Below are 23,332 nucleotides of genomic sequence, written 5' to 3' on the forward strand. Positions count from 1 at the left end.
TTCAAGATAATACAACTTACAAGTTGTCAGTTTACAAAATAAATATCAAACAGAACTTTTCAAATAGTGCCAAAATATCTTAGGTTATAATAGATTGTATTACTGCTTTTTTAATGTAAATGTTTATTTGCAATTAATAAATGGCTGAAGAAATTGACTTTAACGATGCCCTCGACAGTATAGTGTTAAGTGAAAATTCTTTATGCAAGGAAAGTTACGACGAAGGTTACAAAAGTGGTTATGAGGCTGGAAATCCTGAAGGTTATCATTTAGGCTACCACAGAGGTGCTGAATTGGGCAGAGAATTAGGTAGATATATCATAGTTTTAAAGAATCCAACAATTATTCCTACGATATACAAAATTTATTACAACAGTCAACAAGAATCTACTAAAGAATGCAACAAATTTAATGTATGTTTATTATTGGCTTTTTTATTTAAAGATTTTATCATTCCAGGATACTACTTTGGCGTTGTTACGAACCACATAGAAAACAAAGAATCTTTATTTATCTCCGAGAAAGTTTTGAAACAGTTGGAAAAAGTTCGAGATCTGATAAACTTATTTCCTCAGACAAATTCAGAAGATCATGATATTCTAAATTTGGCGGAGAACATACGAGCGCAGTATAAGAGAGCTTGTGCCTTATTAAGGATTCCATCCAGTAATCCCTATGACACTGAAGTTTCTTTTTAATAGGATAAGTAAGAATTTTTTTAGACATATATATAATAACACAAAATTTCTAGAAAATAGTATTTCATGTAATAAGAGTTTCACGAGTGCCTATTACGGTTTAAAGCAATCTCACAATACTTATAATACTTACTACAATCAGTATCTAATAGCTCGGTTAGTAAAGCAACTGAAATGCTCTATCTGAGTAGTTACGGGTTCAAATCCTGCTCATGTTAATAAAATTTCCTTTCTATATTTTTGACTGGTATTTGTCAAAACCATATTCTCTGACTGTAATGTTAACGCCTCAAAATTATTATTTTTTAACTGTCTGTATTAATTTGGTATCAGGATTACCAGAAGATATATGTATGTGTATATGCAGTATATATTATTAGTGAATATTTGTAAAGTTTTGTGGAATAGATTTTCTATCAACCACTTTAAAATTAAGAATGTAAGCAATAACAATATATATATTTTATAATCCAAGACAGTGATATTAAGATGCTTAAAAAACATTGATTTTGAAATTGTGTGAATGGAAAGTGTCTATGATATGTACATACAAATGTTATAAATTTGTATTTTCACATATATAAGTGTATACATACATATTCATAATATACTTAGTTCATTGAAATTTTTAATTGTTTATTTTGCAGAAAAATTTAGTATGGAATCGAGTATAGCTAAAGTGAAATGTGATTTAGATGCCGCCACAACATTCCTCGATCAATACTTACATCTTGCTAATTGTCATATGGTTGAATTCTTCACCGAGAGCCATTGGGACAGATTAGTGCCAAAAAAACTCAGGAATTATCTAGACGTATGTGAATTATCTCAAGCCATTGATAACTTTTGGAAGTATGCTGATGGAAATTGTTGTGATGGTCGGTTTTCTATACATAGGTTTTTATTTTATAATTGTATAAACTAAATAACTTTCAATATCATTATTCTTTTATTATTCAGAAGAAATGTTGAGACTATAGTCATATATTACATAAAAATGTCGTATATAAATGTATGCAAAACAAATTATTATAATTATTATTATTCCTGGAATTCAAGTCAATACAAATATTTAAAAAAAAAATGTTTTTAGATAATGAATTGAACAAATGGATCAAGGAATCAAGGAAATATTACACCGCATTAAACACATACTGTATATCAACGGAAAAACTACAAGAAATAATTAAGTCCTGGGGCGGAGAAATAAAACCTCAAGTTCAAATAACTGAGTTTATGACAAGTAAAAAGAGTTATGAAGTAAGCACATGAGATGTATCTATTTATTATATATTTATATAATGATTTTTAAACACAGTAAAGTCAATATAGGCATTCCACCATAAGTCTGAGCCCCTAAATTAGGATGTAAAAAAACTATCATGGTTTATTTTATTTTATTTTTTTTTTACTTACCTGTATAAATACAATTTACATATAAATTTTTCCCAATACTATAAACTATTTAGAAAATAGTTAATTCAATTTTCAACTTTATATATTTTAAAATCCTATTCTTATATATTTATGTGAGAGGTAAGTTATATTTCCCTCAGGTAAAAACTATGTCCCACTTGATAGCATCACTGTGTACCGTCTGTGATGTGACCCACTGTGTGGAGGCTGGTGGGGGTAAAGGTAACTTACCTGTGGCGCTCTCACTAAGTTATCACTTACCCAGCCTTACTATTGATTGTAACCCAATCGCTGTAAACAATGGTGAGAAACGGGTTAAGATTATACAGGTGAGGTGAAAGGTAATGGAAAAAAATAATAGCATTATATAGAAATTAAATATGCATTATAATTTGTCTCTGGTTATCAAAAAGTGTAGACACTTTTTTTTTGTTCAGTTAATTTAATACATGTATTTCTTTTAAAGGTAGCTTCTAACTCCTAGCTATTTATTCTAAATATTTCTATACATGTTACTATCCTCCTTTTAACGTATTACAAATTATTTTGAAATTGATTTGGAAGGTGTTTTTCTTAGAAACAATGGCACGCCATATCAAAGAAGGTGAAAGATGGCTCAAAACATCTTGCATCAGACGGCATAGAAACCAATCTTCACAGGTTCGCCGCAGCATACATCACTACAGACACGGACTTTGCGCGACTCGTCAGAGAGAAGTACCCGGAATATTCTGGAGATGTCAAATTACTTTTGACAGGTAAGTTTCGTTTGGGAAAGTTATCGCAAGTAACTGTGGTTTATTATTATTTGGTGTTCTATTTAAATTTAGAATTTTTTTCATTAAACACACACTACGTCCCAGGTCTTCATACATGTGGTAACCTCGGTCCGGATTCTCTCGTTATCTTCACCACTAACCCGTCTATATCTTCGCTCTTCAACGTGCCTTGCTGTTATCACCTCCTCACTGAGGACGTGGATGTGGAACTGTTCGATGTGTTCCAGAGGTACGGCGACGGCTGCGGCGGAAGCAAAGGATTTCCAATGTCTGAAGGTTTGAAAGGTAAGTTTTGTATAAACAAGTTAGTTTGGGCGTGTTAAAAGTTCATTTTCCTTTAGGAGTACTCTATTATCTCAGCAAACAATTCAATAATAAAAATATTCATTGTGCGAGAAAACTATCCGCTCGGTTGAAGTGAAATTTCGTATTTCAGGAATGAAAACAGGAAGGGGTAGAAATAGATTTTTAAGGAATTTCTAGTGTTTTTTTAAAATAAACTTTATTAACATCACTTACAAGTCACAATTGATTGCCCGCATGCGTTTGAGCTCTGTGTCTTTTTATCTCTCCCCTCTCCTCCCGGAGCGTTAAACGTTTAACGCAACCTTGTTGGAAGTCGCATAAGAAGTTTCACTTCAAAAAATATAACAATCAGAATATATTAGTGTACAACTATATTTAAAATGCTGTATATTTTCAATTGTTCAGGTTATAATTTAGGAAGAAATGCTCGTATGTTAGCTGCGCAATCAATACACAGAGTTGTTTACAATAAACAGATTCCGGACAAGGGGCTCTTGTACAGGGCTTTGATACAGGTAAAACTTGTTAAGGTAACATTTAAATAACTAGTATATTTGGTAAATTGAGTTAATAATTATTCTACTAAACTTCGGTCACACCTTCAAAGTTTTTCTTTCAGTTATCGCATGTTGCATTACAACTAACTAACTAAACTGAAAGTTATATTTAAATTAATTCGCGGTAGCGCTTCAAATAAAACGTATTTAAAATAATGTGTAAACATTGTAATACACTTATGATTGCTTGTTTTTGTTGTGCATTTATTATAATATGCAAGTTAAAATTACTTTAATTGTTGCAAATTTCGACTAGGATCTACGAAACTTTAAAATATCCGTTACTATATTAAATTATTTTGTTAAGAAAACGCATTTTTTTGCTCAAATCGAATATTCTTTCAAAAATGTCTAAGTCGCTGATTTTTTTTTTACGTAATCTCACACAATACGTTTTTTTGCGCGTATTGTTTAGGAAATAGAGGCATATATTTTTACATTTATAAATATTTAATTTATATCAAATGTCTTCTGTAATAAAATGATAATGAAAATTTTACAGGTTATTATAAAACAACGTTTACCGGGCTTACCTGTGTCCGAGGGTAAGCTGAAAGGTATATCTTCGAAATGTCAAAACTTCGACGACTATGCCAAGATGGCGGACGCAATACTCAAAATCGGCGTTGACCAAAACTCTGAGATTTTCCTTGAAGTCCAAAAAGACATAGATGTTAAGTGGAAGAAAATAGTTATGTTTTATTTATTGCGGCTGTGTCTGGCGCAGGTCATAGAGAATGTGATTCTATTGGACAGATTGTTGTTTTTATTGGAAAATGGTTTCCAAAAATGTTTTCTCGTCAAATTGTTCGATCCCGTCACGTCGCCGAGGTGTCACGGGCTGGTAGCTGTGAGGTAGCGATATATTTTCATTAAGATCAATAAATTTTTATGTTCACGTGTTTTTATTTACCGAAACCCTTGCTTAATTTTTTTTTAATTACTCCTACCTACCCTCGAAATGCAATAGAAATTTTATACAACCAATAAATAAAAAAAAAAAGTTTTTATTTTAAACATACATATATTTAAAAGTTAATATTCAGGACAGAAATAGAAACTAACATCTATTAACAATTTCATTTTGCCAGTACACGTTACCAACATTAGAAAAATATTCCGTGAAACAATCTCTTACAACCATCCCATCCAGATTGTTAAAAACTGAATCATTGGTTCTATCGATTGCATTATTAGTATTAGAGCTAAGGGCGTCCATAGAATGACCATCAATGATAAAGTTATGCAAACACGTGCTTGCTAGTATAATGTTATTAATGTACTTCGGTTGAACTTTTATACCTTTTTGAAATAATTCAAATCTTTCTTGTAACATTCCGAAAGCATTTTCTACAATACGCCGTGCTCTACTTAAGCGATAATTGAATATCCTTTTTTTTTCATCATTTAAAAGATGTGAGGGGTATGGTCTCATAATATTTTCTGTTAGTGGAAAGGCTTCATCGGCGACAAATACGTGGGGTAATTTTTGAGTTGAATGTGGTAAAGCCTTTTCCGGTGGTATGCATAAAAAACCATTACGTAGTTTCGAACCAAATTTAGAGCTTTGAAGTATACCGCCATGGCTATTTCGACCATATGCTCCGACATCTACAATCACAAATTTGTATTTTGCATCCACGACGGCTGATAAAACGATGCTAAAGAACTTCTTGTAGTTGATATACATACTTCCACTGTTATTAGGAGCTCTAATCTTGAAATGCTTACCATCTATGGCACCAATGCAGTTAGGAAAATTCCAAAATTTATCAAAGTCGGTTGCAATTGACTGCCATTGTTGGCTCGTGGGTTTCGGCAATGCAGTAGACCTTAATACAGTAAATATGGCTTGACAGGTTTCGTGGACTATATTACGCACAGTAGTGAATCCCATACGATAGCTAAAAGCTAAAGACTTAAAAGAAGCTCCTGTAATTAAATACCTGTAACAAAACAAAAAAAAAACATTAGTCGACGACTTAAAAGCATGTGTTATTTGAAATACTTAATTCTTGTTACAGATGCAGAATGCCAGAAGGCGTGGAGGTGCCTTCGTAACAATTATAGAAAAGCCTTAAAAAACAGGGCGTACAAAAGCGGTGACGCTGCCAAAAAGAAGCGACCAATTAAATTTGAAAAGGAACTCGAATTCCTGCAAAAGTTTTTTCAAGATAGACCTCAACTCTCAAATTTAGACTCATCTTCCGAAGATACACAGCTTTCCGAAGATACGCAGCATATCGAAAATACACAACCTCCCGAAACAGCATTAACTGTTCCTTTTCCTGAAGCACAATCGCCTGTATCTCAAATGTCATTTTCATCACATGCATCAGATTCTAGACCAGCTAGACATGTTCGTCAGCGATCATACATGTCATCGGAAGCACAGCATACGGAAACGACAGCAGAAATATTAAAAAAATATATTGAAAACCAAAAGAAGGAACAACATCCTATGGAGATATTTTTTCAGGCAATGGCGGCAACAGCGAAGACGTTGTCACCAAAATTACAAACTGAATTAAAACGCGATGTTTTACGTATTGTTACTGATGCAGAAATAAAGCATTTGGAAAATGTGGAGTTAGCTTCAGCAGCGAAGTCGTCCTTCAACATCAAGTTCAGGATTCGATATTTCAAATGAATTTCATTCATCTCAGCAATACGCACCAACTTCTGTTGCCAGAACCCATAATACAATAATCGAAAGAACAAATTCTTTACACAATTTTTCTTCATTTAATAAGCCCGAACAACAATATAACACCGAACCAAACTATGGTACTACACATATAGAATACATACCTACTCCTATATCCAGACGTCATAATAATAATGATATATATGACAATAACTCCAATACTGAATTGCCGGACTATGAAAACTAAAAAAATTATAATACTTTCACTTTTTGTCATACTGTACTATAGGTACAACTGGATTGATGGTCAAGTGCCACCATGTAGCAGTTGTGGTAGATAGCTGATTATAAAAATAAATAATTACTAAATATATCAAGACTTTTAATTTAATATTGATAGTAAACGCTCCGTGGTGTCACCCGCCGCTCAAAAATATGTAAAGTTATTCCGCTAAAACTGTTTTTGTTTCTAAAAATTAGTAAAATAAAACTATTTTACCTAAGGAAAACGAGTTTGTACTAGAAATGGGATTCACCATACATACCATAACTTAGATTGTAATATATAATAGCTAGAACAAGCAAGCTGGGAAGCTGTATGTTTATGTACGTGTTAGTAGGTATATGAATCATTGTGATGTAATATGCACTTACCTTAAACATACAGACAATCTCTCTGTAACAGGTATAGGCGATCGAAAATTAGTTTTAATTTTCTTTATATGCGATTTTAGCAAATAACTTAACTTTTCAAATTTTTCATAGTCCATTCTGTAATAATCATAGAACTTTCGCAAGTCGTATCTCAAATCATTAAACAAGTTGCTGAATTCACCATTTGTAGATCTTGTTCTCCATAAATTATGCACCCAGAATTGTCTTTTCGTCAAATTTGCAGTTCTTATTTGTCTCTCTTCATCTTCAGCTAGAAGTGCTATTAATACTAAATCCCAGTCAACCATAACGACACAACAAATGTTCTCTATTGCGACAAACCCAACTTATAACCAACTTCGAATACGCGCGGAGCAAAACTGATGGATGCCAGAGTGGCTGGGCTTTCAGCAGGATGCCACGGCATGCCACGGAACGCCGCGGGATGCCACTACACAACCTGCCGTGCCATGCTGTGCCACGCCGTCAGTGAGCGCCGGCCATAACTACAACCTTTGTTTTATTAAATACTATTTCATTAAAAATATTATATGTCAAAAGTTGTCACTCATTTTGTTTTATGTGTAATTAAAAAATACGTTGACATTTTTAAAATATTCCACGATTCCAGTTTGAATGAAGCTATACCATAAAAATAAAAAGTCTCATATAACTATTTATGCTCAATATTTATATTATATTAAATAAGAAACATAGAAGAAGATATTAACTACATCAACAATTACCACAAGTTTTATTCTCACTACACACGAACCGTTTCTCGTTAATAAATCATTTACGAGTAACGGGTATTCGTATGTACTGTGACGGTGTAAACTTTTACTAGGAATACTTAAAATTATGGAGCAACAATTTTTTCTGTTGATACATCGAGTGATACACTCTCAGCACCAAAAATAATTATTTGTTTTAGAAATATTGGCACATACCTCACATTACCTGCTGTAGCCGTCAGCTATTTATAGCTATTATCTTAGATTTAATAATTCAAGGCTTATTAAGCTTACTCTGCGAAATCCGAAAATACTTAGAAATGACAAAAACTAGCGCGGGGTGACGTAGCTTAGTCAATGTTTTCCGCAATAAGCGTGACGCAGATATAAACGAAAAAGCAGTTATAACATGCTAGATAATTAAGAGTAAGTGATAAAGTAACAACATTAATTGTTTATGAAATTTTATTATATTTAAAATTAATTATCAATATAAGCTCGAGAATAAATCGAATCTAAAGGCCGACATTTTTCAATCACAACTAACGTTCATAAATCAGGAATAATTTTGCCGTTCTAACATTATACATAAATTTTAGAGGATGTATGTTATATGGGTGTTTGACCCTCCTTCGTGTAAAAGCTACTGAACGAGTTATAATTACTCAGAGCCTAGGCATAAGATTTAATTTATCCCGAATTTGCTCGAAGTTCCACAGTCATTGTCTATGAAGTCACGTGACACAGACAATAGATGTCGCTGCCGGTTGATCACCATATTTACTATTTAAACTCCCTTTATGCCTTTATACATTTCTCTTTTAGTCCAAATCCAAAATCTTGTATATGATAAAAAAATATATTCAGTCAAGATACGGAAAATATGTATTAGCTCAAGGACGGAACTATAATGTGTTTTTGTTCTATGCCAAAGTAAATTTAACAAGAAAAGCAACAACTATTGTGTAAATAACTCATATAATATCCTTGTTAAACTACACTACACATTTTTTAAAGTCAACAAGCGTCCAATCTTGCAAATTTAGGGAGAAGAAATATCTTTAACTTATTCAATAAAATATCAGCCACATTAGAGAAGTTTTTTAAACAGAAATTAACAAGCATATTTGTTTCTGAAGACATTTGACCGATGAACATTGAACTACCAATATTCAGAAATTTTATTAGCGCTTTTTACCAACTTTGATACTATCACGTACTATGATTATGAATGAACGTGGTAATGAAGTAGCGAAATCTTATATCTTGAGTATCGACTAAAATAATTTCTAAGATGTAGGTGTATTTGTCCAAAAAAAAAAAAAACAATTATTTAGTCCAAAGACAATAAAACACCCAGCATAGTTACAAAATAATCTTGAAATCAAACCCAGTTATTCCCGGAACATCCAGACATTAGAAATAGTTTATCCCGTTAAGGCTATCGCATTACAAGGGAAGCGACTCACAGCGCGACGTAATTATTTTACTGAGACTCGAGACGGTTGAGTTTTATTTAAATAAGAACTTACTATTATTTAATGTAAGTTTACTTAAAATAAAGCTGTCTGTCACGATTTTAACGGCAATTTTTTTTTTAATTAGTAAATATGAAGTAATTTATTCCGTGACTATATAGCTAAAATGTTTTAATAACACAGTTCATATCAAAAAGTCTTTATTTCTGTCTGGGTATGTCTCTGTGGTACTATCGCGAGGGTTAGGACAAGTATTTTAGAGTTTTTCATTTTCAAATCTTCGCAAATATTTGTCTTGTGGTAGGTCATTTAATGAGAAACGGGGAACACTTAAATTCATGTTTAGCATACACAGAGTTATATTGTCTTTGCAACGCATAAACTATAGTATTTGAAAGATTAATTCTTTTATTATCTAGATTTTATAATCTAGATTTAGAGATCTAAGATTTTCGCGAGTATTCATTTAAATTAAACTCATATTTTTCGGATTATACTACGCGTATTTTATTATTTTAAAAACTACATACACCCGACGTTTGGGTTAGTTTTTAGCAACCGTGAGCAATATATATTACAATGTAATACATATAATTTTTTTTTGGATTGAGAAAAAGGAAGATTTTATCCTTATTCATATCTAACGGAAAGTTGTTTTTAAAACAAGTCGTCCTGCACCTATAGTTTGAGTTCGTTGCTTGTTATGTTCAACGTACTTTATTCAAATCTTCCAAAATAAATACGACCTTCGAATAATGACCTTCAACGTTAAATTTTGATGTTAATCTACTCGTATATAATATAGTCGAGGCATAAGTTTCAGCACAAAGTTTAGTTACACATATTAATTATCTGAATGCCAAAAAACTTACAGTTGAACTTGAATGGCACTTTAAATTTTTGTTTAACGAGATAGTTCTCTTTTAAATTCTTTCGAAATCTACAAAACATTTACGAAATTTTAAATTATGCACTACCTAAGTGAAGATTAAATAGAAATGACGAAGTCTTCAATAATACTATAATTCTAATTGCTTAATAATAAACAATGTGAACTGTAACTGAAAATTCTTGAAAGGCTTTATTTATATATATAATTAGATATATAATACGTTTATTTTAGATATATTTGAGATTAGCAAGTAATTAATTAGCTAATATTTATCGATATGGGTTGAATAAACGCATGTCACGATGACGCCGGTTCGTGGGCGGAATAAAGAGCGTAGGTCTTTTCAGATCTGGAAGCTGCGCATAAGTATTATGTTGACGTAAAGTTATTACGCAAACTCACTAACAATAATGTGGTAACCTTTGACTATATATCAAGACAGTGTTACGGAGACATTTTGGTTTCGCGGATTACCTAATATTACTATATATTTTAAATATTTTCTGATATCGTGAAAGAAACGGCCATCCATAAATCTTTACACATGATAGGGGGTTCACAAATATATGAATAAAACTCTTAAAAACTGCCGGTGTTTATTTTAGAGATACAAAGTTGTAATAAGTCCTGTAAAGAGTACCGAAAATTTTGTATCACTGAGAAAATGAATTTCACAAAGTTTCACTTGATAAACGTATTGAAAGATACATTTGAAACGGCTGCAAGCGACCAGCTAGTAGCTATTACAAAGCTATGTTAGCTTTCATATGAAAAGAGGAATATAAATGTTGACTGTTAAATCGCATGACAATGCACTGATGACACATTTACTTATACATTCAAAGTATTTTTCACATGAAACTTCTATACTATTCGACTTGAGTGAACTTAAACGAGCAACGTTGATTTGGTTTCTATGATAAGATTTTTGTTGAATACATATTTTTATTTCTCAACATTTATGTGAATATCTGGTATTAACTTAAGGAAATGTCTGCCTCTTGCATTTGTACCGAGTTACTTGTAGTCATCAAGGCAGACTTATAACATATATTTTTGATTATTACGACTAAACCCGATAGTACACTTAAGTACTTTCGTAATTTGATATGACTTGTAAAGAATAATGTTGCCACATTACTATACAAAAATAAATAGAGATAATATTTTTTTTATATTCCACCAATTAATTTTATATTTCTCGCAAAAAAAAATTACAGTAAACTCTGCTGTTAAAAAAAATTCGATTGAACCCTAAATAGACACAAAATTTTAATACCTCGATTTTCTAAAAGAATCTCAAAAACTATTAGAAAACAATTAAATCATACATTCAACATAAATGATTTCCAGAAAGATTGTAAGACGATAATGAAAAATTCTTTTAAACCGCATCGCAAATATTAATATTTCATTTGATTTTGATATATGCTTATTATTTGCCATAAATAAAAATGATACGTTACGGTGGGCGAGGAAACGTAAATTAATACGTTCTACAAAGATATAGGGTCCCGTATTACGGGTAACGTGAATCCAACCTTTTTATTATACTACATGCCTCATTTTTTGATGTTTTGTTTTTTTTTAAAATTTAATTTAAGAATATATAGTGCTTAACTGGTTGGTGGACATGAAGTAATAGGTAGTAAACGCACTGCCTTATTAACAGCCTGTTCTTGAAGACCACCAAAATTATGATTCGAATCAAACAGACGCAGGCCAACTATGCCAATTCCAATCCTAAACAAAGTACTGCACTTTTGCAAGAAAATCGAGTCTTCTTGAAATTGCATTAGCTTGGGAATCAATAAACCGCTCAGATTTAAATTTCAAAGATAGTTCAGAACATAATACCTACAGGCTATCTGAGTAGTCCGAGGATATATGAAAACTTGAGTCAAGCTGAACGGAGTCCTAGTGGCGGTAAAAAGACACGCCTTCGATTCGGTGCCATAAATTTTAAAAAATTAGCAGCGTCCTATTAAGAGACTGCATGAAATTTGAATTTCCACTATTCTACCATGACCTCTCTAACACTGTTAGTTTCTGGCTGGTCTCCGAGCTGGATTGATATCACTTTACAACTGTTCTGTCGTCTGCATAACCATAAACTCCAAAAATACGAACAAAACCTATTAGGAATATGTTATAAAATATTACTGTCAGTTTTATTTCATATAATAAAATGATTGTTATATATAACGCAACCTCTTGTTAGTATATATGATAATTTAAAATTAAAAAGAAATACGGAACCACATATGTTATAAAAGTGACCTGCCTCAACAATATTAAATTTAAAATGATTTAATTTTATATTGAAAATAATAACATAACAAGCGAATAATAATCGTTAATTATGGTATTAATAAAATTCAAGGTGTAATTTTTTTGCTTATTTCAAATATGTTTTATAAATTTAAGTTCAATACTTATTAGGAATTTTTAGACATGTAAATCATTGTGTATAATGACAATAATTCTCTTTATTTCAAAATTCGAATTGCAAGCGGCGCAGTTGTGTAGCTGCTGGAAATAACAAATTATATATCAAACATTTAGTCCTTATTTTATTTTATACAAAAGGGCCAATTTCTCAAACAAAGAAAAATTTTCCTTATGTCAGATTATTTAAGTGGACAACGATGATGAATTTATTCAACCAGAAGCGAACATTAATAAAAAAAAATAATCAATTATTTACCTTAACAATAAAGGGTTTTAATTAATTAATAACGGAGCTATGTTGGTGTTCTTAAATAAAATGACAAAATTATTCGCGTGTTTTATAGCATACACCAAAAATATACGTCCTCTCATATGTTGAATCTCGTTTGCATTCGACGAAATCCTCTTTGGCATAAAACTACATAATAGCCCCAACTTCCTTTCTTGTAGTAGTAGTTTTTTTTTATAAAATTATATAAACTGCTTACGAATGGATTTCAGAAACCTGGAGAATATTTTATTACGATAACGAACACAAAGATCTTGAAATATAATTGAACCGTTCAGCATAAAAAAAGTCTAGTCATTTTGCCATCATCATTAAAACACTTTAAGACATCACCAAATTTCTTTATAGATTATTTAGGAATTAAAACGATAAAAAAATTATTGTCTCGAGTAAACCTTAAGAGACTCATAATCTTTATCGTATTTTATTTGAAATACAGACTTACAGATTCGTCCCTTAGAATGTATTACAATTTTTAACACAGGGAGCAATAAACTAACTATCTAAAGAGGCGAAAAATAAACAAGCGGGTAACAAGGTCAGATGATAACGTATTTCCTATAGTATGATGAATGTGCACACGCATTTTTTTTTTATTATGACGAGTTATTATTATTTTTCGTATTGATAAAATTTTAATTTGTCATTATATAAAAGATTTAATTTATAAACGTATGCTATAAATAATTTCGGAGATTAAATGAACCCTTAACGTCCGTAAATACCAAAAATTACTTAAAAGTTGATAACGGACGCCGTCGGCTTAAACATCATTAATTATTTAACTTTTCTATGTCACTGAAAATTATGAAAGGATCACAATTCTTACTTTACAGCACCGAAAAGATGGCTCAAAGAACTGTTACTGAACATTAACATAGCATAGTCGTTTTTTGTATGGAGCATAATAATTAAACTTTATTTTTTAATTGCTTTTTGAAAAAACAAGAAAGTGGTCTTCTAGTCTGATGCAAAGAAAAAATCTTTGAATATTTTGTTTTGCAATAAACAATAAATTCTATATATTTAAATTACATAGAAAACAACGTAATTAAAATTAATTTAAAAATTAATATTGTAACAGAACTCTTTGCACAAAGCTAAACAGCCAATGTGAAAGCTCCTCGGAGGCGTAAGGGCGGGTATAAGGCGGGAAAGTCCATAGCGTGCGGCACTCGACAGCTGACGCGCCGCCATGACGTTCGCTGCACTACTCGCGCTCGCTCTTGCCGGTTAGTTACAAACTTTTTGTATTACGTCTGTGAGTGCATGTTTTTTTTTTGTTACAAGTTGAATAAGCTGCCAGTATCTTTATCAATCAAAACATTTAATCTCATTATGAAAGTTAGGTATTATTACAAAATAATATTTCGAAGCATAGGAATATTTACAAAATTATTAATTCTAAGTGAACTTAGGGAAAGAAAATTGTTAATTCTTTCTTAAAAATTAAGAAAGTTATAATCCTTATCAGTTGTGACATCAACATTTCTTTGTAACAAGTAATATGTGCTCTCAGTAATTTATTTGAATTTTCAGTTATCCTGGGAATTTTCTATTGTACTCATTTTCTCTGAATTTTCGGCAACAACTATAAAATTAAACTGCGTCATTTTTGAGAATGAAAAAATATATGTTTATTATTTTAAAATAAAGTCCTAATTTAAGCCAATGTTTTGTTGAAGCAAAATTATATAATCATTAAAAAAAAAATATGAAGGGAATCAAAGTTATTCTTTACTGTTTCTGCGACATGTTAAAAAACGTGAAATTATTAGACGTACACTTCATCTTTTACGGTAAAATTCGGGTGCGTTTCTTTTTTTTACTTTAATAATTACACATTTTTCACGGTGAATGATAGAGATTGTTATTAAGTTAGCGGAAATGAGTAAAGAACACATATGCTTTAAGCAAAGATATTTTTTATAATATCAATCATAGACAATATCGTAGACAAAATTTGTAGGATAAAATTTTTAGTAATATTAACTTTTTCTGTTACCATTTGTACTCTCTAATATCAATTGAAAGGTTAAATTGACAAACTTTTTTTTTAAACAAATAATTTTTATATGTTAATTGATATAAATTTGTGTTTGAAAAAACTACTATTAATATTTTTAAGATAAAAAAAAACACGGCACAAGAACAAAAAAACGAAAGAGAGCAAAATATAAATAAAAACTATCAATAACAATTGTGACAATATAAGTTCATAAAATTAAATATCAATAAATAATTATTAATTAAAATATATTCCATGTATTCCAATAAGCGTAATTATTAAAATAAACACAATAGAAAATGTAAAATAAAATATAATTTCGAATATAGCAGTTATTTATTTAATAGGTATCTATATTATTATCGAATTTAAAATAATTACCAACAAAATATATATACACCGAGTTTCAAATTTTATATAATTATATAATATAAATATTTCAGAAATTACCAATAATTATTTTTATAACTTAAAACAATTCCGCAATTTTATTAATAATATACATTATTATTTAAAAACTAACTGATATTGTTATAAAAAATGCAACGAAAATGTCACGTGATATTATTTTCTTTTATTTTCATCTAGTATTAAATGTATAAAGATATTTAAATAATTTTAAGGCAATAAATCCTTATAAGAATAAAGTAAGTAAAAATCAACTTGTAACCTTAAAGAATTGTCAATTAAGTGTAATTGATTTTAGTTAAAATTTAAAGGATTTTTTGTAGGGGGACGTCATTTAAATAAATTTTTGACGAATACGCTAAATACACATTTAGTCGCAGATACGAGGAAAAATTCATAATGTCCCTTTTCAATTGAATTTAATTATCAAGTTTGTAAAAAGGAAGTGTTATTATTAGAATCCTTTGTTGAAGAGTTAACAAACATTACGAAGTTCAATTAATCTCATTTTAATTAGTGTTGTGACACTGTCTTTGATTTTGATTTTATAAAAAAAATATTGTAAGATTGTGTATGTTTGGAAAAACAAAAAGTTTATTTAATATAAATATATTATAAAAAAAAATTGATTTAAAATAGTATTGTTTATTTTGGAATAACGATCATTTTATACGGAAATTAACAAACAATACGAAGAAAAGATTTTCATATAAATTTAATTTGAAGTTTTGTAACGTATCCTCAACAAGTAATTGTAAAAGATTAAATATTAGTGACCGTATCATGAGTCTGCACTCTGACTCTTCAAACTCAACACTGATCGTAGGTATAAGAGTAAGTAACTCAAAACTATCAGTGTTTACGTCGACGATCAACACGTTGTTAGAGCAGTTCCCATTAAATCCTGTAGTGATCACGTCACGTTTAACGTTTTAATATGTCAATCTGACGTTTTCTGATTAAAATAACAACAAAGCCTTTGTCAGGTGACGTTTTAAGAAAATCTATTCATCGAGTTTGATATGAAAGAAGATTGTTATAGTTCTGATGAACTCTGCCTTTACAATAATATCATATAGGTGTGACATATACATAGATTGTACAAATTTCAAGAACAGTATTGTTATATTTTTTTAATTAACATAATTCCTTTATTAAATCTCCTTTTCAGATTTTGAACATCTTAACAGTATCCTTAGCACAAGTTTACACTTTACGTCGTCATACTATATACGATTCGTTTTCCGTTTCTCACTAAATATCTCACCTTAATATCGTTATGTAATGCAATTAAATAGTAAAAATTTTATTAAATTATGCGTGAGTATTTATATATAATACTTCTAATGAAATACTGAAATAAATAAAAACAATTAATTTTTTAATTTCAGTTACAAATGAATAAGACATACAATAATTAACTTTTATTTCCTTGATAGACCTCAAATAAAGATCCCGGGTGTTCAAAACCGGGGTTGACCTAATTTCTGAACGATAAATTAACAAATTAATCCACATTCAATCCATTATATATGAATATTGTAAGCAATGTTGAACTAATCTTTTAGCAGCTCTATCGTCACATTGACTTAATACAAGTTCACATAAATACTGAATACGGAGCTTCAACGGTTTTCACTACATACGTCTTAGTACATAGTATCAAAGGGAGTTTATAAACGAAAAACAAGAAACCTCGTGTGTTGTCCGAAGGCTTTTTTATGGTAAATGTAAATTTTGTGAATAAGGCTCGCGTTTCATCTTTACCTTTTGTTGGAAACCTTTGATTCAAAAACATAATTAAATTATTATACTATTTTTCATATACGTTTGTGGTTCTTATAAAAAAATATTGAATTACTCGTCGAAACAAATTTCGAACTAAATATAATCGTCATAAAACGTTGTAAAAATCGTAAAGTTATAAGATAGGTATGACAGTATCAAGTTAATTTGTAAATACAATTGAGTCTCTATTTGTTTATTTTCTTGTAGAAAGAAATAAATAAGAGACTTAAACTGTACATAGCAGGGATAAATAAGAGACTTAAACTGTATATAGCAGGGGCAGAAATATTAAGTTACATTCGGCTTCAAAAATACGGGATTTTTGATCAAGTTTCTTGATTTTAAAAATAATTTTGTTTCTGTATTATAAAGCATAGAAAAGGAAAACCAAATAAAAACATTATGGCATATATCACGCAGACGGACAAAAAAAAAATCCGTTCGTTGTTATATAACATATATCCTAACATAAAGCTATGTTAAATTTATTAAAAGCAAACTTAATCGACCTAGCACTTAATATCAAAAATTGCAAAAAATATTAATATATTTATTGGTAAAATAAACCCATTTAAAAACATTAAGCCTTGTTCCAGACCCGTTTATGACTTACTAGCAATTAATTCGTGTAACAATATCTTTTAAACCTCATATTCTTTTGGTAAATTACAAATCTTTGTTAGTAAATGTATAATCTTAGTTTATTTTCATCATGCGATTGCAACGTTGGAAACACTCATTAAGTCTCACGACTAAGAAAACCCATTCATAGAGACTTTTCATTTCTATTTATAGTTTGTATTAAGGTCCAATTACTTCGAATCTTTCAATGTATTATTACTATGTTTTTGTACAAAAAAAGTAGAATGAGATTTTTTTAATTGCAACTTTGGACCACGGAAACTGTTGTTACAAGAAATTTTATCCTTTTTCTTTATTTTCTGTGACGTGTCAAGTTATTTACGTAAAATTAGAGTTAGCGATAAATATTCAGAAACCTTATTATTGTTGAGATATCAAGATAAATCTTAGCTGTTAGAAGAACCGTGCTACATTTGTTAAGTAGTATTAAAATATCGCTCGCTTGCAAATTACTATTTCTCCTTATTTGGTTCAGATTTCGTTACCTCTCATTTCTGACTACGATCATAGCACAAAAAATTAAGAAAATAACAAGTCTGACCGACATGTATCTATCAAGTTAATGTTCGTTACTAATTCACAGTATATTTCCATGAGGAAGATTTATAAATTAAGGTGACATGCTCTATTAATATATAAAAGGTCATTTTCTTGCACAAACAACACGCCACTTGTACAACGAAAGTAATTTTTCCAAGGAAATTGTCAATTACTTTCAATTTAAATTTCTGGTTTATACGTTTGCTCTCAACTTGAGGTTACCGAATGAGGAATTAAGAATTACTGCTAATAAGATATTGGTGGCTAAGTCAAGGAAGGTTACCAAAGAAATTATAAATTTACTGAGAAATTAAATTAAGTTTTATGTCCCTACTGAGTTAGCATTAAGCATTTTTATATATTATCTTATGTTTATCATAATTTCACTTAACTATGAATAATCAAAAATTTGCCGATAACACGCGTGAGTCACTTAATCTAGTAATCATAGATCAGAAACGCCCAACACGTTTTAGAAGAGAGTTGATAGTCTTGCACTGCTGGACTTTTATTATACATACATACATATATAGCTAACACATAGACGTCAACTTTATAAAATACCTCTTTGCATCAGGGATTAAAAAAATATACTTCATTAATATGTTTTCAAATTTACATAATAAATATATTTTATAAATAAATAGTAATAACGATTTTAGTAATACATTTTGAAACACTAACAAAAAATTGTGTCCACAACAAGTTACAATCCGGAATCACTTCTATTGTTCCGTCTGTGTTAGCATTTTATTTGACATTTCAATAACTGATTGAATTTGAATATTTTTTTGCATCCATTATATAATAAGGGTACATTTTTTGTAATCTATAACTAATATAAGGCTTTTCGATGGTTACACTAACGGAGACTTTTATTTTTTAAACTTAAAGTACCTTTTTAATATTTAATAATTTTGATTGAAATTATAGTAAATTTTTTGGATGTTTTTTTGAGAAATATCACGAGAATATTTGATGTCACTTATTAAACCCTACATATTTTTAACTAAACGGCTACCTATTCCTCTATTTTCAAACCTCAATATGTCCGTCCTCGCTGACCAGTACAGGCGCGTTTCATCTTCAGTAATGCGAATTCACGCACGTGATTTCTGATCACATTTACATTTATATTTTGTCCGTAATCAATGTTGGTCTTTAATTAAGTAAAAATAGGAACAATCTTCAAAATCATACAAATCTGTTCGGTTCTGTTCGGTTATTAATTACAATTCTTGTATGGATATTTATTACTTCTAGTTGTGACGTAATCTTGATAAGTTATAACACAAATTTCAAAGGTAATTTGTTTTGACACTAATCTATTTATCGAACGACGTTAATAGCAAGAAATTTTACACGGAATTTAATTTATTATTATTAAATTATTTCCCAATCTGTTTAAGTTGTTTACTACTAAAAATCTTCTTTGTGTATAATGCGATCAGAGTAATTAACTCACTTTGAAATGATGCACAATTTAAGCTACCGATCCTATCTCAGAACGTTTAAAAAGCTAATGAAACGAAGTATTTGTTGAGAATAACATAACAAAAAATCTGAGTTCTTGAAAAGCCCCGCAAAAATATTCATTAATATTTGATCTATAAATTAAAATTTACTTAACACGTAAGTACACAGTCGTAGGGACGGCTGATATATTTTTGTCAAATACCACATACAAAATTGAAATAAGGAATTTGCCTTTTTAAAACGATTGAATTTAGATAGATTTGTTGAGTATAAATAATTTGAAATATAAAACGAACTTGGATGTTTGCCAAGTATTATTTTTTATTTGTTTGGACAACTTTTTACGCATATTATAAAAATATGATTAGGTCTAGTTTCATGAAAGTATATCGCAAAACTATTGCATGCATGCATGTGAGTATAAATGTCTCACGATCGACTGCTTAGTCCGTTGTCATGATCATAGTACATACAAAGTGTCAACAATTTTTCACTCATAAATCTTCGCACTTTAAAGTATTAACGTATGTAAAAATGTAACTATGTGGGATACTAGCTTGGACAAAAAAACTACTCTATGTAATTGACACAGCCATATTGACTTGTTATTCAGCCGAATTATTATTGAAATCGCCAACCCGTCTTAAGCAAGCGTGGTGATTAATGCTCTAACCCTCTCCATGCGAGAACAGGCCTTTGCTCAGCAGTGGGCTTCGATAGGCTGATGATGATGATGATGATGATTCAGCCGAGTTTATTTTCCTTTTCGGTGCTTGGCGTCCGGCTGTAATGCGACCAGTGATAGATAGACAAAAATATTTTAAGCGATATAAGGAAAGTTTAATTTTCATATAGATTATGATTCGTAAGACATTTTTACTAAAGCTTTAAACATGCCGTGAACCTGAGTAAAGGCTTAGATCGTCTCACTATTTTACTTAAGACAATTAATCCTAGGATTAATGTATTTGCATCAAGCTTTAAGTGTTGATTTTAATTCCATGTTTTATAATATGCTAAGTTATGTTAATATCTGGATTAAAGATATTAAAATTATCATCCGACGATTGTATTGAAATAAGACTCGTTGTATTATATAAGCATTGTTAAAACAACAATTTGTCAGAGATAAGGATTTTGTCGAAGCGTATTTTAAACCTGGAACTTCATTTTATGACATTGATTTTTTTTTTAACAGACGGGTTTAATAAAAAAAAGTATGAATACAATTTTTTGATTTTTAAAATCTAATCAACTAGATGCTTACGAAATTTGAAAGTCGTTGGGCGATAGAGATAAGAAAATAATTCAGTTATGCCTATTTAAAAATATAACAATATGCAACAGATAAACTTTGAAAGAAATGAAATGGAACTCGTTGAGACTAAAATCTAGACTGGAACAGTAGTTTGGGACATCGATTAGGCCCAGGACTGAAACTTTTAATTTTCATGAATAGGACAGTTGACTATGTAGTAATGAATGGTTCTGGTGTACTGTAGTAGTTGTTAGGGCCGATAACCATTTAAAAATCATGTCTTAGATGTTTACGTGTACTCTTTTAATTGAAACTATTTTTTTCGGTTACTACGAGTTTTCTATTATTTTATTTTACACTTAACCGTGATCACGGATAGGTTGCTGTAAAGGAACCGAAACATCAGATTTTAGTTCTAAAATAATTAAAACGCGTAGCGTCCGAAAAACTTAGTTACATATTTTAAAACAAAGAAAATTTTATTCTTTTGATGTTAAAAATTTTCTATTAATATATTTTCGAGTCAATTCACGGGATGGTTCTGAAGGCCTGTTTTAATTTTATATTATTTAAAACCTCCAACCCTTAGTTGATTAAGTTCCGTACTTTTACTACGCATTCATTAAATTACTTAATAATACATACAAGAATACAGGTTCATAAAATGTAACAAGTCTCATTTTACTAGTGAATTTTATAAAAACAATTTTTAAACCAAGTTTTTTGTTTCATTGTGTAATAAAATACAAATATATGGAAAATGATCTGAACAAAGAGTTCATTTTACCATAAAAATAAAAGCAAATGATTAATGATTTTAAATTAAAAAAATATTAAATTTAAAAATATGATCCGAAATTAAACAGAGGCCGTATATTGTAAACTCGTTTATTTCTCATATTTATTCAGTATATAAATCTACCTATATAAATAAGTATTTATCGAATTTATTATAAATTCATTATTTTAAAGAGAGGACGCCAGCCTCGCTGACGTCACTAATGTCACTTGTTTCAGTACGTTCCAGATGTTTTAAAATGAAACTTCAATTCTTCTAAATGTTCTTGTATAGGGTTTTCCATTAAGGGCGCTTGATCTTTGAAATGCAAAAAAAAAATACATGTAGGAAAGATATTTGCGAAATTTTTTTTTTTATTTGGAAGGTCTATCGACCCCATTATGTATGAAATATGACATCATTCAAATGACCGCCACGGCTTCGGTTGGTGGCGCGCACACGAAAGGTCCAATTTTCGATGACTCTGGCGCACAAATCGGGCTGTATTTGATCGATGGCGTGGCGTATGTTGACTTTGAGGGCATCGGTGGTTTGCGGCTTGTTGGCATAGACCTGCGACTTAAGAAAACCCCACAAGAAAAAGTCCAGCGGGGTCAAATCGCACGATCTCGGTGGCCAGTTCACGTCGCCTCCGCGCGAGATGACCATGTCCAGAAATTGCTCGTGCAGAACTGCCATCGTAGCGTGTGCTGTGTGGCACGTAGCGCCGTCCTGTTGAAACCACATGTTGTCCAGATCCATATTCTCGATTTCAGGCCAAAAGAAGTTGGTTATCATCGACCGGTATCGCTCACCATTGACGGTGACGGCCACACCATTATCGTTTTCGAAAAAATACGGACCAATCACGCCTCCGGCCCAAAATCCGCACCAAACAGTCACTTTCTGCGGGTGCATTGCCACTTGGTGAACCTCGTGTGGATTGGTCTCGTCCCAAATACGGCAATTTTGCTTGTTGACATAGCCATTCATCCAAAAATGCGCCTCGTCGCTGAAGATGATTTTTTTGCCAAAATCGGCGTCAACTTCCAACTGCTCTAATGCCCAGTCAGCGAACACACGGCGCTGTCTATGGTCATTAACCTTGAGCTCTTGGGTCAGCTGGATCTTGTACGGGTGCAGGCTCAAGTCACAACGCAAAATTCGCCAAGTTGTCGTCTGCGAAAGGCCGAGTTCCTGTGCGCGACGCGGAATTGACTGCCGCGGGTTTTCGAGGACACTGTCGCGCACAGCGGCGATATTCTCGGCAGATCTCGCGTTACGTTGACGCACGGGAACCGGCTGATTGTTAACTGACCCGGTTGACTCGAATTTGTCCACCAATCGACGGATAGTCGACTCGGCAGGACGATCATCGCGACCGTAAAACGGGCGAAGTGCGCGGAACGTTGCTCGAACTGAAGACCAATTTTCATAAAACAATTTTATGATTTGCACGTGCTGCTCGACACTGTAACCTGCCATGGTGGTTTGGGAGGACGGAATGAATATAACACACTGCATTTGACAGCT

The 23,332-nt window shown here is 31.0% G+C and overlaps 4 protein-coding genes across 6 annotated transcripts in view; 3 read left to right on the top strand and 1 right to left on the bottom strand.

The window, feature by feature from the left end:
- Positions 1–706, top strand: LOC116770749 (protein LTO1 homolog). The gene is made up of 2 exons (XM_032662346.2): positions 1–309; positions 460–706. The coding sequence occupies exons 1-2, from the start codon at positions 141–143 to the stop codon at positions 696–698; spliced, it is 408 nt and encodes a 135-aa protein (XP_032518237.2). The 5' UTR covers positions 1–140; the 3' UTR covers positions 699–706.
- Positions 566–6,774, top strand: LOC116770748 (probable methyltransferase-like protein 25). Its single transcript, XM_061520938.1, has 9 exons — positions 566–706; positions 1,346–1,576; positions 1,792–1,958; positions 2,255–2,443; positions 2,692–2,872; positions 2,978–3,178; positions 3,605–3,714; positions 4,259–4,611; positions 5,781–6,774. Exons 1-9 carry the CDS (start codon positions 676–678, stop codon positions 5,815–5,817), a joined length of 1,500 nt encoding a protein of 499 aa, XP_061376922.1. The 5' UTR covers positions 566–675; the 3' UTR covers positions 5,818–6,774.
- LOC116770939 (uncharacterized) lies at positions 4,803–7,584 on the bottom strand. 3 transcript variants are annotated; one of them, XM_032662579.2, is made up of 3 exons: positions 7,058–7,569; positions 5,488–5,702; positions 4,803–5,367 (listed from the first exon to the last, which is right to left on the bottom strand). In XM_032662579.2, the coding sequence occupies exons 1-3, from the start codon at positions 7,363–7,365 to the stop codon at positions 4,817–4,819; spliced, it is 1,074 nt and encodes a 357-aa protein (XP_032518470.2). In that variant the 5' UTR covers positions 7,366–7,569; the 3' UTR covers positions 4,803–4,816. The 3 variants fall into 3 exon arrangements, with proteins under 3 accessions (XP_032518470.2, XP_061376923.1, XP_032518469.2); XM_061520939.1 differs by having other exon boundaries at positions 4,803–5,702; positions 7,151–7,584; XM_032662578.2 differs by having other exon boundaries at positions 4,803–5,702; positions 7,058–7,576.
- The window catches only part of LOC116770936 (uncharacterized), a 25,053-nt gene continuing 9,161 nt past the window's right edge, over positions 7,441–23,332 (top strand). The window contains exon 1 of the mRNA XM_061521000.1: positions 7,441–7,546. Within this exon, the coding sequence (XP_061376984.1) occupies positions 7,441–7,546 (106 nt within the window). The remainder of the gene's footprint in view (positions 7,547–23,332) is intronic.

Source organism: Danaus plexippus, chromosome 7 (assembly GCF_018135715.1).
Source record: "Danaus plexippus chromosome 7, MEX_DaPlex, whole genome shotgun sequence".
In the NCBI taxonomy this organism is placed as follows: Eukaryota; Metazoa; Arthropoda; class Insecta; order Lepidoptera; family Nymphalidae; genus Danaus; species Danaus plexippus.

Excerpts from the sequence above, each read along its gene's own strand:
- LOC116770749 (XM_032662346.2), top strand. The coding sequence starts at position 141 with ATGGCTGAAGAAATTGACTTTAACGATGCCCTCGACAGTATAGTGTTA. Across the intron at positions 310-459 it reads TGAATTGGGCAGAGAATTAG|GATACTACTTTGGCGTTGTT; the intron begins GTAGATATATCA and ends TTATCATTCCAG.
- LOC116770748 (XM_061520938.1), top strand. The coding sequence starts at position 676 with ATGACACTGAAGTTTCTTTTTAATAGGATAA. Across the intron at positions 2,444-2,691 it reads AACGGGTTAAGATTATACAG|AAACAATGGCACGCCATATC; the intron begins GTGAGGTGAAAG and ends TGTTTTTCTTAG. Across the intron at positions 3,715-4,258 it reads TGTACAGGGCTTTGATACAG|GTTATTATAAAACAACGTTT; the intron begins GTAAAACTTGTT and ends AAAATTTTACAG.
- LOC116770939 (XM_032662578.2), bottom strand. The coding sequence starts at position 7,365 with ATGGTTGACTGGGATTTAGTATTAATAGCACTTCTAGCTGAAGATGAA. Across the intron at positions 5,703-7,057 it reads AGATTGTCTGTATGTTTAAG|GTATTTAATTACAGGAGCTT; the intron begins GTAAGTGCATAT and ends GTTTTGTTACAG.